Source organism: Camelina sativa, chromosome 9, assembly GCF_000633955.1.
Source record: "Camelina sativa cultivar DH55 chromosome 9, Cs, whole genome shotgun sequence".
NCBI classification, from domain to species: Eukaryota; Viridiplantae; Streptophyta; class Magnoliopsida; order Brassicales; family Brassicaceae; genus Camelina; species Camelina sativa.
Genome location: NC_025693.1, coordinates 26,523,649 through 26,537,673, shown reverse-complemented (window position 1 = coordinate 26,537,673; position 14,025 = coordinate 26,523,649). Strand labels below are relative to the sequence as shown.

At 39.3% G+C, this 14,025-nt stretch overlaps 3 protein-coding genes and 2 pseudogenes across 3 annotated transcripts in view; 3 read left to right on the top strand and 2 right to left on the bottom strand.

Moving 5' to 3' along the window:
* The window catches only part of LOC104712400 (DNA helicase INO80-like), an 8,599-nt gene extending 4,806 nt beyond the window's left edge, over positions 1-3,793 (bottom strand). The window contains 10 exon segments of the mRNA XM_019229369.1: positions 293-518; positions 592-672; positions 797-905; positions 987-1,414; positions 1,647-1,757; positions 1,873-2,073; positions 2,188-2,620; positions 2,713-3,094; positions 3,213-3,300; positions 3,514-3,793. Of these exon segments, the coding sequence (XP_019084914.1) occupies positions 293-518; positions 592-672; positions 797-905; positions 987-1,414; positions 1,647-1,757; positions 1,873-2,073; positions 2,188-2,620; positions 2,713-3,094; positions 3,213-3,300; positions 3,514-3,573 (2,119 nt within the window). The 5' untranslated portion in view covers positions 3,574-3,793.
* On the top strand, positions 4,017-6,598 carry LOC104712399 (eukaryotic translation initiation factor 3 subunit E). The gene is made up of 8 exons (XM_010429296.1): positions 4,017-4,340; positions 4,427-4,581; positions 4,692-4,919; positions 5,006-5,127; positions 5,448-5,667; positions 5,746-5,888; positions 6,070-6,207; positions 6,310-6,598. The coding sequence occupies exons 1-8, from the start codon at positions 4,121-4,123 to the stop codon at positions 6,407-6,409; spliced, it is 1,326 nt and encodes a 441-aa protein (XP_010427598.1). The 5' UTR covers positions 4,017-4,120; the 3' UTR covers positions 6,410-6,598.
* Positions 6,777-8,780, bottom strand: LOC104712398 (protein FATTY ACID EXPORT 1, chloroplastic). The gene is made up of 6 exons (XM_010429295.2): positions 8,513-8,780; positions 7,963-8,191; positions 7,640-7,807; positions 7,342-7,388; positions 7,220-7,260; positions 6,777-7,133 (listed from the first exon to the last, which is right to left on the bottom strand). Exons 1-6 carry the CDS (start codon positions 8,594-8,596, stop codon positions 7,040-7,042), a joined length of 663 nt encoding a protein of 220 aa, XP_010427597.1. The 5' UTR covers positions 8,597-8,780; the 3' UTR covers positions 6,777-7,039.
* Positions 9,995-11,173, top strand: LOC104712396 (annotated as a pseudogene).
* Positions 12,847-14,019, top strand: LOC104712395 (annotated as a pseudogene).

The following is a 14,025-nucleotide window of genomic DNA, read 5'->3' as shown; positions in this document are numbered from 1 at the left end:
GGGGGGGGGGGGGGAGTGAGAGAAACTTTAGAAAAGCGTAAAGATGATTCATTGATTGTGTGAAGCCTTTGAGAGAACCATCAGCTAAATAACGTGAATTCTCACAATAGAGATGGTTTCCTTTAGAGCGATAACATCTAATACTAGACATGGATGGTACAATACTAGCAGTACATATCACTTAATGACTAAAATCCTATGGCAAAGAGCCCTAGGACAGAAAGGTGATTCAAGTGGAAACAAACATTACACCTAATTACACGATATGCAAACAGGATTGAGATAGTCTACATGGAAAAGAAACAAACTTTGTCAGCCACCTCAAAAATATCATATAGCCGTTACCTTCGGTACATACGCTTGGGATTGATTTTCTTTCTTAAAATTGTTCGTTCTTGTAATCCTCCCCAATATGGAAGTGTTTTCAAGTCAGGACAGAAACGACTGATTTCATCAGCCCAATTGTTTAGAACAGAGGTGGGGGCAACAACCAGAAATGGACCCCAAATGTTCTTTTCCTGTGTGAGAAGACTAATGAGTTTTAACACGACCAAATCACTACAAAGATATAAGACCAACAACACTATTTACCTCAGCCAAATGTGCCAAGAACGCCATAGCTTGAATAGTCTTTCCCAAGCCCATTTCATCAGCAAGTATGCCATTCAAACCCTGGAGTATATCAAACAATAATCTTAGTGCAGACCCATACTGAAAGAGAATTCCTGAGGGAAAGACTTTCCTCCACTAAGTCCCACACAACAAAATAAAATATGTAAATAGAGGTTGAGAGAACCTGCTCATAACAATTGACTAGCCACTGAAGGCCTTTCATTTGGTATTCTTTAAGGGTTCCTTTAAATAACTCTGGAGTCTGAACTGTTGATGTAACAGGCATTGTAGATCTGCAGAGTAGGGAGATTAATTGGCTTGATAGACTAAAATCTCAAAGACAAAGTATGGAAATAACAAGAACGCAAACTCACGGGTTATGCAGATCTATATTGCTCGAGCCACAAACTGATATATCACTTGAAGGACCTTCCATTTCAGAAGTTTGCCGTAGCTTCATATATTCCGTGTCAAATGCATTTGTTATTTGCTTCTGCTTAGACACAGCATCTTGAGCAGCTCTCAAGACCTTTTCCTTTAGTTCAGCCTCTTCATGATCCTCCACCTCAGAAGGTCCTGACGCTGAAGTTTCTGGGAGCTCTTCGTCAATCAGATTTTCATCTCCTACTGGCAAGGCTTCAGAAGGATTTGAATCGGTTTTGTTTTGCATGAAGTGACTGTAAAGCTCAGTCTGTTTAATAAGAAAATTGAGACTTTGTTGCTGCCTTTTTGCCTCTCGAAGCTCTTGTTCACGTTTAAAGGCATCTGCAGCTTCCTTTTCTTGCTTTTTCCTCTCTTCTGCCTGTCAACATCGTCAAATTATTCCAAGTGCACCGTTCAAAAAAATGACATTAAAAAAATCCAAATCTACTATAGTCAAGTTTACTTTCTCAGGTCCTTATTTACGAGAAAGGGCATAGAAACCCGAGCAAAAGCATGTATGATTACAAAAAAGTTGGCAGCAGAATCTGCAACCCGATCTAGTTGGCAGCCTGAAAGTGTACTATAACGTCAAAGGAGAATAGATACTGTACCATCTGCTTGTCATATCGCTTCCAGAATAGCAGCATGTCTCTCGATATCTTCCTGGTGCGTATTGGTGCAGTCCTCGGGATTTTGTATGATCTAGCCACCTTCATTCTCACCTGTGAACTCAAAGTAACATCAAATGAGAGACTACTCGAAAATGAAATGCAAGAGAATAGCAGGTAAAGCAGGTAAAGCAGGTGAAGCAATAACATAAGAGCGGATTTCAATTACCTCTCTTTGGCAACCATCTGCAAACCTCTTAGCATCAATTGATTGTTTTCGATGAAAAGTAGTGAAAATTCTATGGTATTTTGGTATATCTCTTCTGACTATGTTGATCCAGACTTTTCTAAATTTGTCCCTTTCTGCCTTCTCAATGATTGCAGGATCATTCTTCGCCTTCAGCTTCTTTGGTAGACTTCGTTTGATAATCTGAAGAAATAATACATTAAACGATGTAGGAACAAACAAATAATGTTTGTCAGAGCCGTGAAGGATACAAAATTATGAATATTTTCATAAAAAATACTGTCACATGTTCCAAACCTCGTATGTATCCCCCTTCTCAAGAACCTTCACGTAATGGACCTGGAAAACACCACCCTCTGACAGAATTATCCGTGCAGTACTTCCACAAGCTCCTTCTGGAATGGCAGAATCCATTGCAGCTTCTGACACCTTGAGGCTAAAATTTGGGGTGGAGGTTGAAGACGATAGGGCCTTCACTCTAGCTTGAAGAGATTCATATTGAGGTCGAGGCTCACCCATTCCACTACGGCTTCTTACTCCAGACCTTTTATCACTAGCCATCAGTTCTGCTAATGATCTCAAATCCAAAGTTCCTTTCAAGTAAAATTCTTCCACATGAATATCTGTAAAGCTTGGTAAGTTCAATGATGCCACCAGATTGTCATAACTTGGGGGGATTTTGTAGATGACACCATCACCAATGTCCAAATACGAAGGTTCATATGCTATTCTGCAAAATTCAACGTGTCAATCTAGGAAACCCAACACAATTAGTTAACTAAGTAGACTACACAGGGTTACACAGAGTTTCTTTCAACATACTTGGGGGTAATATCACAATCGGGGTAGCTTCCTCGCCTTTGTGGGATCACGTCAGCTGCAATATTTGGAGAGGTGTCCATGTCATAGAATCTCCCATAGTGATCATTCCCTGGTTTCCTACCTCTGTAACTGCCTCCATTGCTTTTCAGCACCGGAACACCCATCAGATGCGTGGGAGTCCCTTGAGACTCCTTGGCCCTAGTTTTAAATTTCTGAACATGCTCCCCAAGCATTGATCGGTAGTGCTCCTCAGTAACATGTCGATTGTAGAGGTCATCATCATCATCCTCTGCATCATCAGCTTCTGTCCACCGCTTCCTCTTCTTGGAGCTCACATTCATTCCCGATTTAGACCCATTGCTGTAGTTTGCCACTAGCCCACCTTTGACCATTACCAACCATATAGACACATCACACACACAGAGATAAAACGTCACTCAAACAATCAACAGTTGGTGGCAAAAAGTTAATTCCATAAAACAAATTAAAAAAGACTGTACCTTGAGTGCTTCTACTATCATCCTGGCTACTACTCCCATAATAATCAACTTCATCTTCAGGTTTCGGAATTCTGAACTTCCTCAACGGCTGCAAGAACCAGAAAATCCCATAGTTAAACAAAAGCCCACTTGTAGAAAAAAACAAGGAGAAGCTATACAATTGCAAGATACCCAATCACCATAACTACATTATTCATCACACTCACATGATCATCACCCAACAAATTACAACCCATGAAGAGGACACAGTAAGAAGGAAACACACAAAAAGAAAAAATAAAAAAATTGAGACCCAACAGACCTCGAGATCGAAGAGATTCGCGTAAGGCGAGTCCTTCGGTGGTCGTCTTGAAGGATCCATGAGAGACAGAAGAGAATGACACGGCGTTAAAATTTGGAGATTTTTAACCCTTAAAAGCTGCTGAGTAGTACGCAACTATTCGTCACGAGAAGAACAAAAGAAAGAGTTGGGTCTCGAAGAAGAACCCTAATCCAGTTTGATAGACGAAGAGATGGAGAAAGGTTAAAGAAGAACATGCGCAAGTTAGTGGACACAGGCGGTACGGGAAGAAGTCCAGACTACTAACATACGCCATACAAATGAAAGCTTCTTACCGTGCGCTCCTCCACAAAAAATCATTTTTTAATTATTTTTTTCTTAACCCCTCCGGTACCGGCCGATCCGATAACGACGGTTAAGTATCGTTTCGAAGAAACAAATAACTTGTGGGGGAAAAAGAGAAAATATAAGAAGTTCAAGGGGCGAATGTAGAAATATTGAAAGTTCTTATTCGAGAAAACCCTAATTTTAGATTTGCCTCATCGTCTCTGGGAACTTTCATCTCTGCCGTCTTAAGAAGATAATTCCAGTGAGAGAAGCGGCGGAGATTGAGAAGATTTTTGCGACGATGGAGGAAAGCAAAAAGAACTATGACCTAACACCGCTAGTAGCGCCTAACCTCGACAGACACTTGGTGTTTCCTATACTCGAGTTCCTTCAAGAGCATCAGCTTTACCCTGAGGAGCAGATCCTCAAGTTTAAGATCGAGCTTTTGAGCAAGACGAACATGGTTGATTACGCTATGGATATTCACAAGAGTCTCTACCATAGTGAAGATGCTCCTCAAGGTATTCCTCTCTTCAAAATATCTGTGAATTTGCGTTTTTTTGTTTTGTTTGATTAATGATGAATGTGGGAATTTTTGTGGTGGTAGATATGGTGGAGAGAAGAGCAGAGGTCGTGGCCAGGCTCAAATCTTTGGAGGAGGCGGCTGCACCGCTTGTGTCTTTTCTTTTGAACCCTAGTGCTGTGCAGGAGCTAAGAGCTGACAAGCAGTACAATCTCCAGATGCTCAAGGAACGCTACCAGGTTGTGTGATTTGGATGATAAAGTTGTCTAATTCCGTAAAATGGTATCCAGATTTGCATTTGTTTTGGTATTGAGGATCGCTAATCTTAGATGGCATGTTGTCTTATCAGATTGGTCCAGACCAGATTGAGGCTCTGTATCAATACGCCAAGTTTCAGTTTGAGTGTGGGAACTATTCTGGTGCTGCTGATTATCTTTACCAGTACAGAACCCTTTGCTCTAACCTTGAGAGAAGTTTGAGTGCCTTGTGGGGAAAGCTCGCATCTGAGATATTGATGCAAAACTGGGATATTGCTCTTGAAGAGCTTAACCGTCTCAAAGAGATTATTGACTCAAAGGTTTGCATTTTAAACTTCTTCTAGCTTGTGACCTTTGAAATCACTTTAGACGTGAGTATATATGCTCACTAGCATTTTGTTTTCAGAGTTTTGCATCACCATTAAACCAAGTGCAGAACAGGATTTGGTTGATGCATTGGGGTCTCTACATCTTTTTTAACCATGATAATGGAAGGACACAGATCATTGATCTTTTTAACCAAGACAAGTAAGTTTAAACCTCTATGTTATCTGCATGTCTTGTTTATATACCTTGCATCCCCCTCTATTTCCTTACCTTTTAAGCGCGATCCAGATGCGGTGAATTATGCATAGGCGGTATTTGTGTGTGAAACAATGTTTAGAGTTAAATTCAGTCCTAATGTGCTCACAAGTGATTAGTAGTCACTAATTGGAGAGTCTTCGCTTTCTTTTTTTTATCCAGACCTCTTCTTAGGATTATGCTTTGTGTATGGGCATTTGCTGAGTATTAAATCACTTTGTTTTCCATGCTGCAGTACTCTATACTAATTTGATCTGCTTTTTCAGGTACCTGAATGCCATACAAACTAGTGCTCCACACTTGCTGCGTTACTTGGCAACTGCTTTCATTGTCAACAAAAGGAGAAGACCTCAACTGAAAGAGTTCATTAAGGTCATTCAGCAAGAGCACTACTCCTACAAAGATCCTATTATCGAGTTCCTGGCATGTGTGTTTGTCAATTATGATTTTGATGGTGCTCAAAAGAAGATGAAAGAGTGTGAAGAGGTAACTCATCTCACATGTATATCTATTTTTGTTGGTGCAGAACTGTACAATCAATATTAACATTTTAATATGATGTAGGTCATTGTGAATGATCCATTCCTTGGCAAGCGAGTTGAGGATGGGAACTTTTCAACAGTGCCACTAAGAGATGAGTTTCTTGAAAATGCTCGTTTATTTATCTTTGAAACCTATTGCAAAATTCATCAAAGGATTGACATGGGGTAAGTTCTCACATTCGGTTAATTGTTTATGTTTCCATATTTTGAAACATTTTCTCTATTCCTTATCGTTCTTCATGCATCAAAATTTTATGCCATATCCAGCTACTTAAGTTAAGAGGAACGGTTACGGTCTTGTGGTTTTAGATTTGTATTCATATCGAGTCTGTTATGTCCTTGTCAGGGTGCTCGCTGAAAAGTTGAATCTGAACTATGAGGAGGCCGAGAGATGGATTGTGAACCTAATCCGCACCTCAAAGCTTGATGCCAAGATTGATTCTGAGTCAGGAACTGTAATCATGGAGCCTACTCAGCCCAACGTGTAAGAAGATACAGATTTACACTTAAATCTATTACATCATTCTTATCCTAATCCTGCGAGTCTGAAATTTCTACTATCTAATCTCGTTTCCACTTTATGCAGGCATGAGCAGTTGATAAACCACACCAAAGGCTTATCAGGACGGACTTACAAGTTAGTGAATCAGCTCTTGGAACACACACAGGCGCAAGCTGCTCGCTAATCAAAATTTTGCTGTGGAAACCTTTCCTTGATACAACCTAGCTTTGCTTAACTGGAATCAATTTCCTTTTTTATTGCTCTGAATTCACCTTTTACTTTGAAAAAGTTTATGATGGAGTTGTTTCTATTTGAAAATATTGGATCCACACGGTGGAAAATTTGCCAACCAATGAGCCCTTCCTTTAACCTTCTGAAGAGTGATTCCAATCAAAGCTTTTGAAAGTTTTTGTCTCGTGATGAAGCCAACATAAGTTTATCAAAGCTTTTAAAAGTTTTTGTCTCGTGATAAGTGATGGCACAAGTCTCTGCCTTACATTGAGAATATCTGTTTCGCTTAAAGAGCAAGGATTGTGTCAAAAATAAAAATATGAAAAAACATAACTTCAGATTATGTCAATTCGCTTAAGAGTATAGACAAATGTCGCAAACCATAGGCTCATAGCATATGTCAACACAAGTAAGAAAATCAAAACTTTAGATTATGACATTGGTAAGAAGAACATGTCACAACTCACAAACAAGTATATCAACTCGTAAAAGTATAAAATTACACCCGGAATCCAGCACACCAGAGTCATTAAAAGAGAAAAGATCTCCATTTTTTTTTTAATCTAACCTATGAGAAGTCCTTTCAGTATGCAGGACTAGCGGATGGTTTCAATTTTTTTGGAGGTGGGTTTCCTCCAGAGAGCACCACATATGAATAGAAACACAACATGCAAGCGCTGCAGTGAAAAAGACATGAACACACGGTTACATGAATCCACTAAAGATCATCAGTCTGTTGTAGATCACAAAAAGTATTTTTTACCTGACGACAGCAAAAAGCCCGGCCGGAACCAGCTTCTTAGTCTGCAAAAGTACAACATTAAACAGGTGAATTCAAGCAAGCAAAAATAAACAATCAGCAAGATCACAAAGATGATAAAATACCATAGAATAAGCTGTGAAGTTCTTCCAGAAGACGACAGCTGACAGCACTGCAATATAAGGGTTTGGAAAAATGAGTAAACACAAAAGCATTTATGGATAAACAGAAACATTTTGATAGACATTCATGTGCTACTGATTCACAGATAACCACTTCTAGGATTACACAGTATAATTATATGGCTTTTCATATATCCACTTATCAAGTGTAAGTTATCAGTAATTACTTGATGAAATGGAATTACAGATAGACCGGCTAAATGTTTCTGTAGAGTGTAGACAGTAAAATGAAGATTATTACCTGCTTGTCCTAGTATATAAGGAAAACTAGATTTTCCCTGTCGCCAAATCTTTAAGCTCAATGTACTAAGGGCTAGAAGGCCACCACCATAGAGGACACCAGTAGTTAAACTTGTAAGATTTCGTGAAAACGCAAACCCAAGAAGCCCTCCACTTATAACGAGACCACCTAATGAAGCAGAATTAACACAAACTGAGTTACCCTGAAAATACATACTCTCATATGGGAAATGATAGACTTGAAAAGTTAATAGACAAAACTTTAAAAAAGCAGCTCAGTAATGCTAAGATTTGAAACTAAGTTTGTGGGGCACAAGGTAGTACCATAAGGAATGCCAAAACAGAAGTCGTGGATCTTTGCTGCTCGAATTGGTTGTGCAGCAACATGTTCCTCTACTGGCTCTGTGATAACATCTTTACTGGTAGCAGTTTCATCCACTGTAGAAAAAGGTGTCGACGTTTTCTCAACAATAGGCTTTGAAACCTCAGCTGCATAGCTAAGAGACGCTGGTGTTTCTGAGCTATTCCCATCAACGCTTCTAACTACAAAAGACTGCACCATTCTAAAGCGAATTAGCCACTAGTGTTGACATCATCAGTTCCAGATGATTCTTAGCACATAGAGAGACAACAAAAAAAAACTGGATATGATTGTTTCAAGCTATTCCCAACACTCAAATCATATAACATTCCCAACCAATCTAGCCAAAGAAGAGCAAAGAAACTACTGTCGAGTACAGCCAAAATCAAATCAAAGTTCATATTTTTATTACAGTAATCAGGAAAGTAAAACAAATAGAGAGTATTGGGCATTAACGTAACCAAATCGAGATGAGAAAAAGATAAGTCTTTTTCGCGATATCTAAAAGTTTACCTGGGGACGAAACGATCGGCTCTGGAAATGAAATTGGCGATTGGTGGATGAGAAACAAGCGAGCTGTGAGATTTGTGTAGCCATCGTTGAGATCTGAGACTGATAAAATTGAAGTGAAAAGTCAAAGGGGAAAGATATGGAGACTCGAATTTGAAGGAATGGAGCGTGGTCAGCACAAGAGAGAGATGGAGTGGTTTGATTTTTGTTTATGATCCAGCCGGCGTTAAGGACTCACTCTCTTCCTGAGAAGAAGACGATGCTCATCGGACAATCCTGACCGTCCGTTCGTTGGATTTTGAAGTTGTTGAGTCAAAAATGTTGGCAAGACTTACGCGCGTATGATAATTTCGGTTTAGTTGGTTTGACTATTGGGAGATGAAGAACCGAATCCATTTTAACTCACTTTCCGGTTTCAGTTGGTTTAAGCTTCGATTTCTTTTACGTGGGCTCAGATTTGTCTCAGGTTCTTTGTTGGGCTTCGTTTTAGGCCCATTATTATTAGTTGTAAACTTGTAATAGACGTCGCGTATATATTGGAAAGAAAAAAAGGAAAGACTTGTCCGCAGCGCACATACAACAAATCGTACGGTGGGAGGAGAGGACGAGTCTCGTCGACAATATGAAAGTCTTCTTTTCCGGTACATACATCATCATCAAGCACACTGACTTAACGACCACGTAGCAGTAGTAACCACAATTTACAACAAAACTTAATTAAAGACAGAGCCGGCGCCAAAGCTTTATTTTCTATTTGACCGTTAGGATTTACATACGAACCACTAAACCAAAAATGAGGAAGAATTATTAGGTACACCGTACACACATAAAGCAAAAGGATGTGTATTTGCGATAATATATATATCTGTTTTTTTGGGTGTGTCATGCATTTTAGTAAAATTTCGACAATGAATTCCTAGATTAAAATTTGTATGGCTAAATCTTTACGTGGATAATATTTTGTTTGGGTACGTATTCATATAAAGGAATGCTGTTTTCAACTTTACATTTTCTCAGAGTGTTTCGGAGATCGAACGTGTAGATTAAAATGACTTCATGTGTGTGACGTGTTTCGGGGATCGAAAGTGTAGATGGCTCCAACAACCATTGTGAACACAAGTAATGTCTTCGGATCTAAAAACGTATTAATGGTCCACGATTGTTCGTATGATCAACGGTTTAAATTACACTGATGATCCAATATATTACCCAAAAAAATCATTTAAATTTGAGTATTACTTAGCATAGATACAAAAAAGAAAACGAATATTTTTGTTTGGGCGATTTTTCCCATTAAAAACACTAGTCTCTCGAGCTAGTTTTTTTCTTTTTCTTTTGATAACGGAAAGCTACTTGTGTAGAAAAACTCATATTGTTAAAGACTTTTCAAAGCGTAGATTTTGACTTGACGACTTAATTTGGTTTCATTCATTGACTGACTTGAACCCCAGGCTTCGTCAGTTCGCCCTATAAATTAGGCGGTAAATGGTACGATTTTAAACATATAAAATTTCACAGTATCATAGAAAAATAATGAAAATGTCTGAATCAAGGATCTTTGCCTCACCACCAATGTTGATGATTCTTCTCAGCCTTGTAATAGCGTCCTTCTTCAGCACCACAGGTTCAATCATCTTTTAATTAAGCTACTAGCTCTAACTTGAAAGAGAAACTGATTCAATTTATTTTTACTAATGATTCTTATTTTGGATAATGAAGCTGGACAAATCGGAGTATGCTACGGTATGCTAGGTGAACCCAGGCCAAGTCCATCGGAAGTTGTGGCTCTTTACAAGAGACAGAACATCCAGAGGATGCGTATCTACGGGCCTGACCAAGCCACTCTTGAGGCTCTCCGTGGCTCTAACATCGAGCTCATCCTCGATCTTCCCACTTCACAACTTGCAGATATGGGCAACCAAGCGAATGCCGACAAGTGGGTCCAAGAAAATGTTCAGCGCTACATTGACAGTGTCAAATTCCGGTACATCAACGTCGGAAATGAGGTAAAACCCCCATATGGGGGACTTCTCTTACCAGCAATGCAGAACATCGAGAAAGCACTTTCTGAAGCAGGGATTGGAGTCAAGGTCTCAACGTCTATAGCCGCCGACACCACAGAAGACACGACTCCTCCGTCTCGTGGAAGGTTCAAGGATGAGTATAACTTTCTTAAACCAGTGATAGATTTCTTGGCGAGCAAGCAATCTCCCCTGCTCGCGAATATTTACCCTTACATCGCCTACATAAGTGACAAGGACAACATCCATCTAGACTTCGCTTTGTTCACCTCCCAGTCTACTGTGTTCACTGATGAAGGAAACAATTTGCCATACCAAAACCTCTTCGACGCAAGTCTAGACTCTGTTTATGCGGCATTGGAGAAATCCGGAGCCGGATCGATGGAAGTCGTGGTTTCTGAGAGCGGTTGGCCCACGGAGGGAGGATTCGAAGCCAGTGTCGAAAACGCGAAAACTTATGTTAACAATTTGATACAACATGTGAAGAATGGAACACCGAAAAGGCCAGGTAAAGCTATAGAGACTTATATATTCGCTATGTTCGACGAGAATCAGAAGGATGGTGACTATGAGAAGTTTTGGGGACTGTATCATCCGGATCAACAGCCTAAGTATGAAGTTGGTTTCAACTAATCCTTACAAAGACTTCTTGAAGAAGAAAGGGGGTCACCGGGTCAGAGACTTGTGGGCTCTTTTGTTTTTTTTGTAAGGGTAAGCTTCTTGTAATAATAAGGAATAATGAGCCATGACTATGTTTTTTATTCGATCGTTTTAAAACATACAATACGAAATTGATGAAGTCAATATGAGATTTGTTGGTTCATCATCGTAAGAAAGTTTTTATAACTGAAATTTTTTGGATATCCTGATAATGTACTTTTAAGTTTTAACCATCGAAATACATTATCTGAACCAAACATGTATTTAGTGTTGTGCTTATATCTAATAACAATTCTGATAATTTAAATCCGGAACTGATAGGGACCGACACATATGCATGAACATAGCCATCAAGTCCATCACCAACACTATACTAAAGAAAAGCCATCATCACCAACATTATACCCAAAACAATAAAATCCATCACCATTGGTTTATTTTTGTCGTCCAACATTATAAATATAAACCAACTAAATCGAAATTATCATATGCGCGTAATTGGACGATAAAACAAAAAAAAAAACATTATAATGTTGGCAAGACGCTAGACTTACGCGCATATGATAATTTCGATTTAGTTGGTTTATGCTTCGATTTTCGTTTAGCTTTCACGTGGCCTCAGATTTGTCTCAGGATCTTTGTTGGGCTCAATTCGTTTGAGGCCCATTATTATTAGTTGTAAATGTGTAAAAGACCTCGCGTAAATATCGGAGAGAAAAAAAGGAAAGACTTGTCCGCATCCACCGCACATGGCCACATGCAACAAATCGTACGGTGCAACGACTCAGGAGTCAAGACTGAAAGTCTTCTTTTCCGGTACTATATCATTAAGCACACTGCCCCTTAACGACCACGTAGCAATAAACACAATGAACAACAAAGCTTAATTAAAGAAGAACCCATAAGTTTTATATGATGTGATTTGTTTTTTTTTTTCNTTTACATACGAACCACTAAACCAAAAATGAGGAAGAATTATTAGGTACACCGTACACACATAAAGCAAAAGGATGTGTATTTGCGATAATATATATATCTGTTTTTTTGGGTGTGTCATGCATTTTAGTAAAATTTCGACAATGAATTCCTAGATTAAAATTTGTATGGCTAAATCTTTACGTGGATAATATTTTGTTTGGGTACGTATTCATATAAAGGAATGCTGTTTTCAACTTTACATTTTCTCAGAGTGTTTCGGAGATCGAACGTGTAGATTAAAATGACTTCATGTGTGTGACGTGTTTCGGGGATCGAAAGTGTAGATGGCTCCAACAACCATTGTGAACACAAGTAATGTCTTCGGATCTAAAAACGTATTAATGGTCCACGATTGTTCGTATGATCAACGGTTTAAATTACACTGATGATCCAATATATTACCCAAAAAAATCATTTAAATTTGAGTATTACTTAGCATAGATACAAAAAAGAAAACGAATATTTTTGTTTGGGCGATTTTTCCCATTAAAAACACTAGTCTCTCGAGCTAGTTTTTTTCTTTTTCTTTTGATAACGGAAAGCTACTTGTGTAGAAAAACTCATATTGTTAAAGACTTTTCAAAGCGTAGATTTTGACTTGACGACTTAATTTGGTTTCATTCATTGACTGACTTGAACCCCAGGCTTCGTCAGTTCGCCCTATAAATTAGGCGGTAAATGGTACGATTTTAAACATATAAAATTTCACAGTATCATAGAAAAATAATGAAAATGTCTGAATCAAGGATCTTTGCCTCACCACCAATGTTGATGATTCTTCTCAGCCTTGTAATAGCGTCCTTCTTCAGCACCACAGGTTCAATCATCTTTTAATTAAGCTACTAGCTCTAACTTGAAAGAGAAACTGATTCAATTTATTTTTACTAATGATTCTTATTTTGGATAATGAAGCTGGACAAATCGGAGTATGCTACGGTATGCTAGGTGAACCCAGGCCAAGTCCATCGGAAGTTGTGGCTCTTTACAAGAGACAGAACATCCAGAGGATGCGTATCTACGGGCCTGACCAAGCCACTCTTGAGGCTCTCCGTGGCTCTAACATCGAGCTCATCCTCGATCTTCCCACTTCACAACTTGCAGATATGGGCAACCAAGCGAATGCCGACAAGTGGGTCCAAGAAAATGTTCAGCGCTACATTGACAGTGTCAAATTCCGGTACATCAACGTCGGAAATGAGGTAAAACCCCCATATGGGGGACTTCTCTTACCAGCAATGCAGAACATCGAGAAAGCACTTTCTGAAGCAGGGATTGGAGTCAAGGTCTCAACGTCTATAGCCGCCGACACCACAGAAGACACGACTCCTCCGTCTCGTGGAAGGTTCAAGGATGAGTATAACTTTCTTAAACCAGTGATAGATTTCTTGGCGAGCAAGCAATCTCCCCTGCTCGCGAATATTTACCCTTACATCGCCTACATAAGTGACAAGGACAACATCCATCTAGACTTCGCTTTGTTCACCTCCCAGTCTACTGTGTTCACTGATGAAGGAAACAATTTGCCATACCAAAACCTCTTCGACGCAAGTCTAGACTCTGTTTATGCGGCATTGGAGAAATCCGGAGCCGGATCGATGGAAGTCGTGGTTTCTGAGAGCGGTTGGCCCACGGAGGGAGGATTCGAAGCCAGTGTCGAAAACGCGAAAACTTATGTTAACAATTTGATACAACATGTGAAGAATGGAACACCGAAAAGGCCAGGTAAAGCTATAGAGACTTATATATTCGCTATGTTTGACGAGAATCAGAAGGATGGTGACTATGAGAAGTTTTGGGGACTGTATCATCCGGATCAACAGCCTAAGTATGAAGTTAGTTTCAACTAATCCTTGCAAA

Excerpts from the sequence above, each read along its gene's own strand:
- LOC104712398 (XM_010429295.2), bottom strand. The coding sequence starts at position 8,596 with ATGGCTACACAAATCTCACAGCTCGCTTGTTTCTCATCCACCAATCGC. Across the intron at positions 8,192-8,512 it reads GCCGATCGTTTCGTCCCCAG|TCTTTTGTAGTTAGAAGCGT; the intron begins GTAAACTTTTAG and ends AGAATGGTGCAG. Across the intron at positions 7,808-7,962 it reads CTGTTTTGGCATTCCTTATG|GTGGTCTCGTTATAAGTGGA; the intron begins GTACTACCTTGT and ends CTGCTTCATTAG.
- LOC104712399 (XM_010429296.1), top strand. The coding sequence starts at position 4,121 with ATGGAGGAAAGCAAAAAGAACTATGACCTAACACCGCTAGTAGCGCCT. Across the intron at positions 4,920-5,005 it reads AAGAGATTATTGACTCAAAG|AGTTTTGCATCACCATTAAA; the intron begins GTTTGCATTTTA and ends TTTTGTTTTCAG. Across the intron at positions 5,889-6,069 it reads CATCAAAGGATTGACATGGG|GGTGCTCGCTGAAAAGTTGA; the intron begins GTAAGTTCTCAC and ends TGTCCTTGTCAG.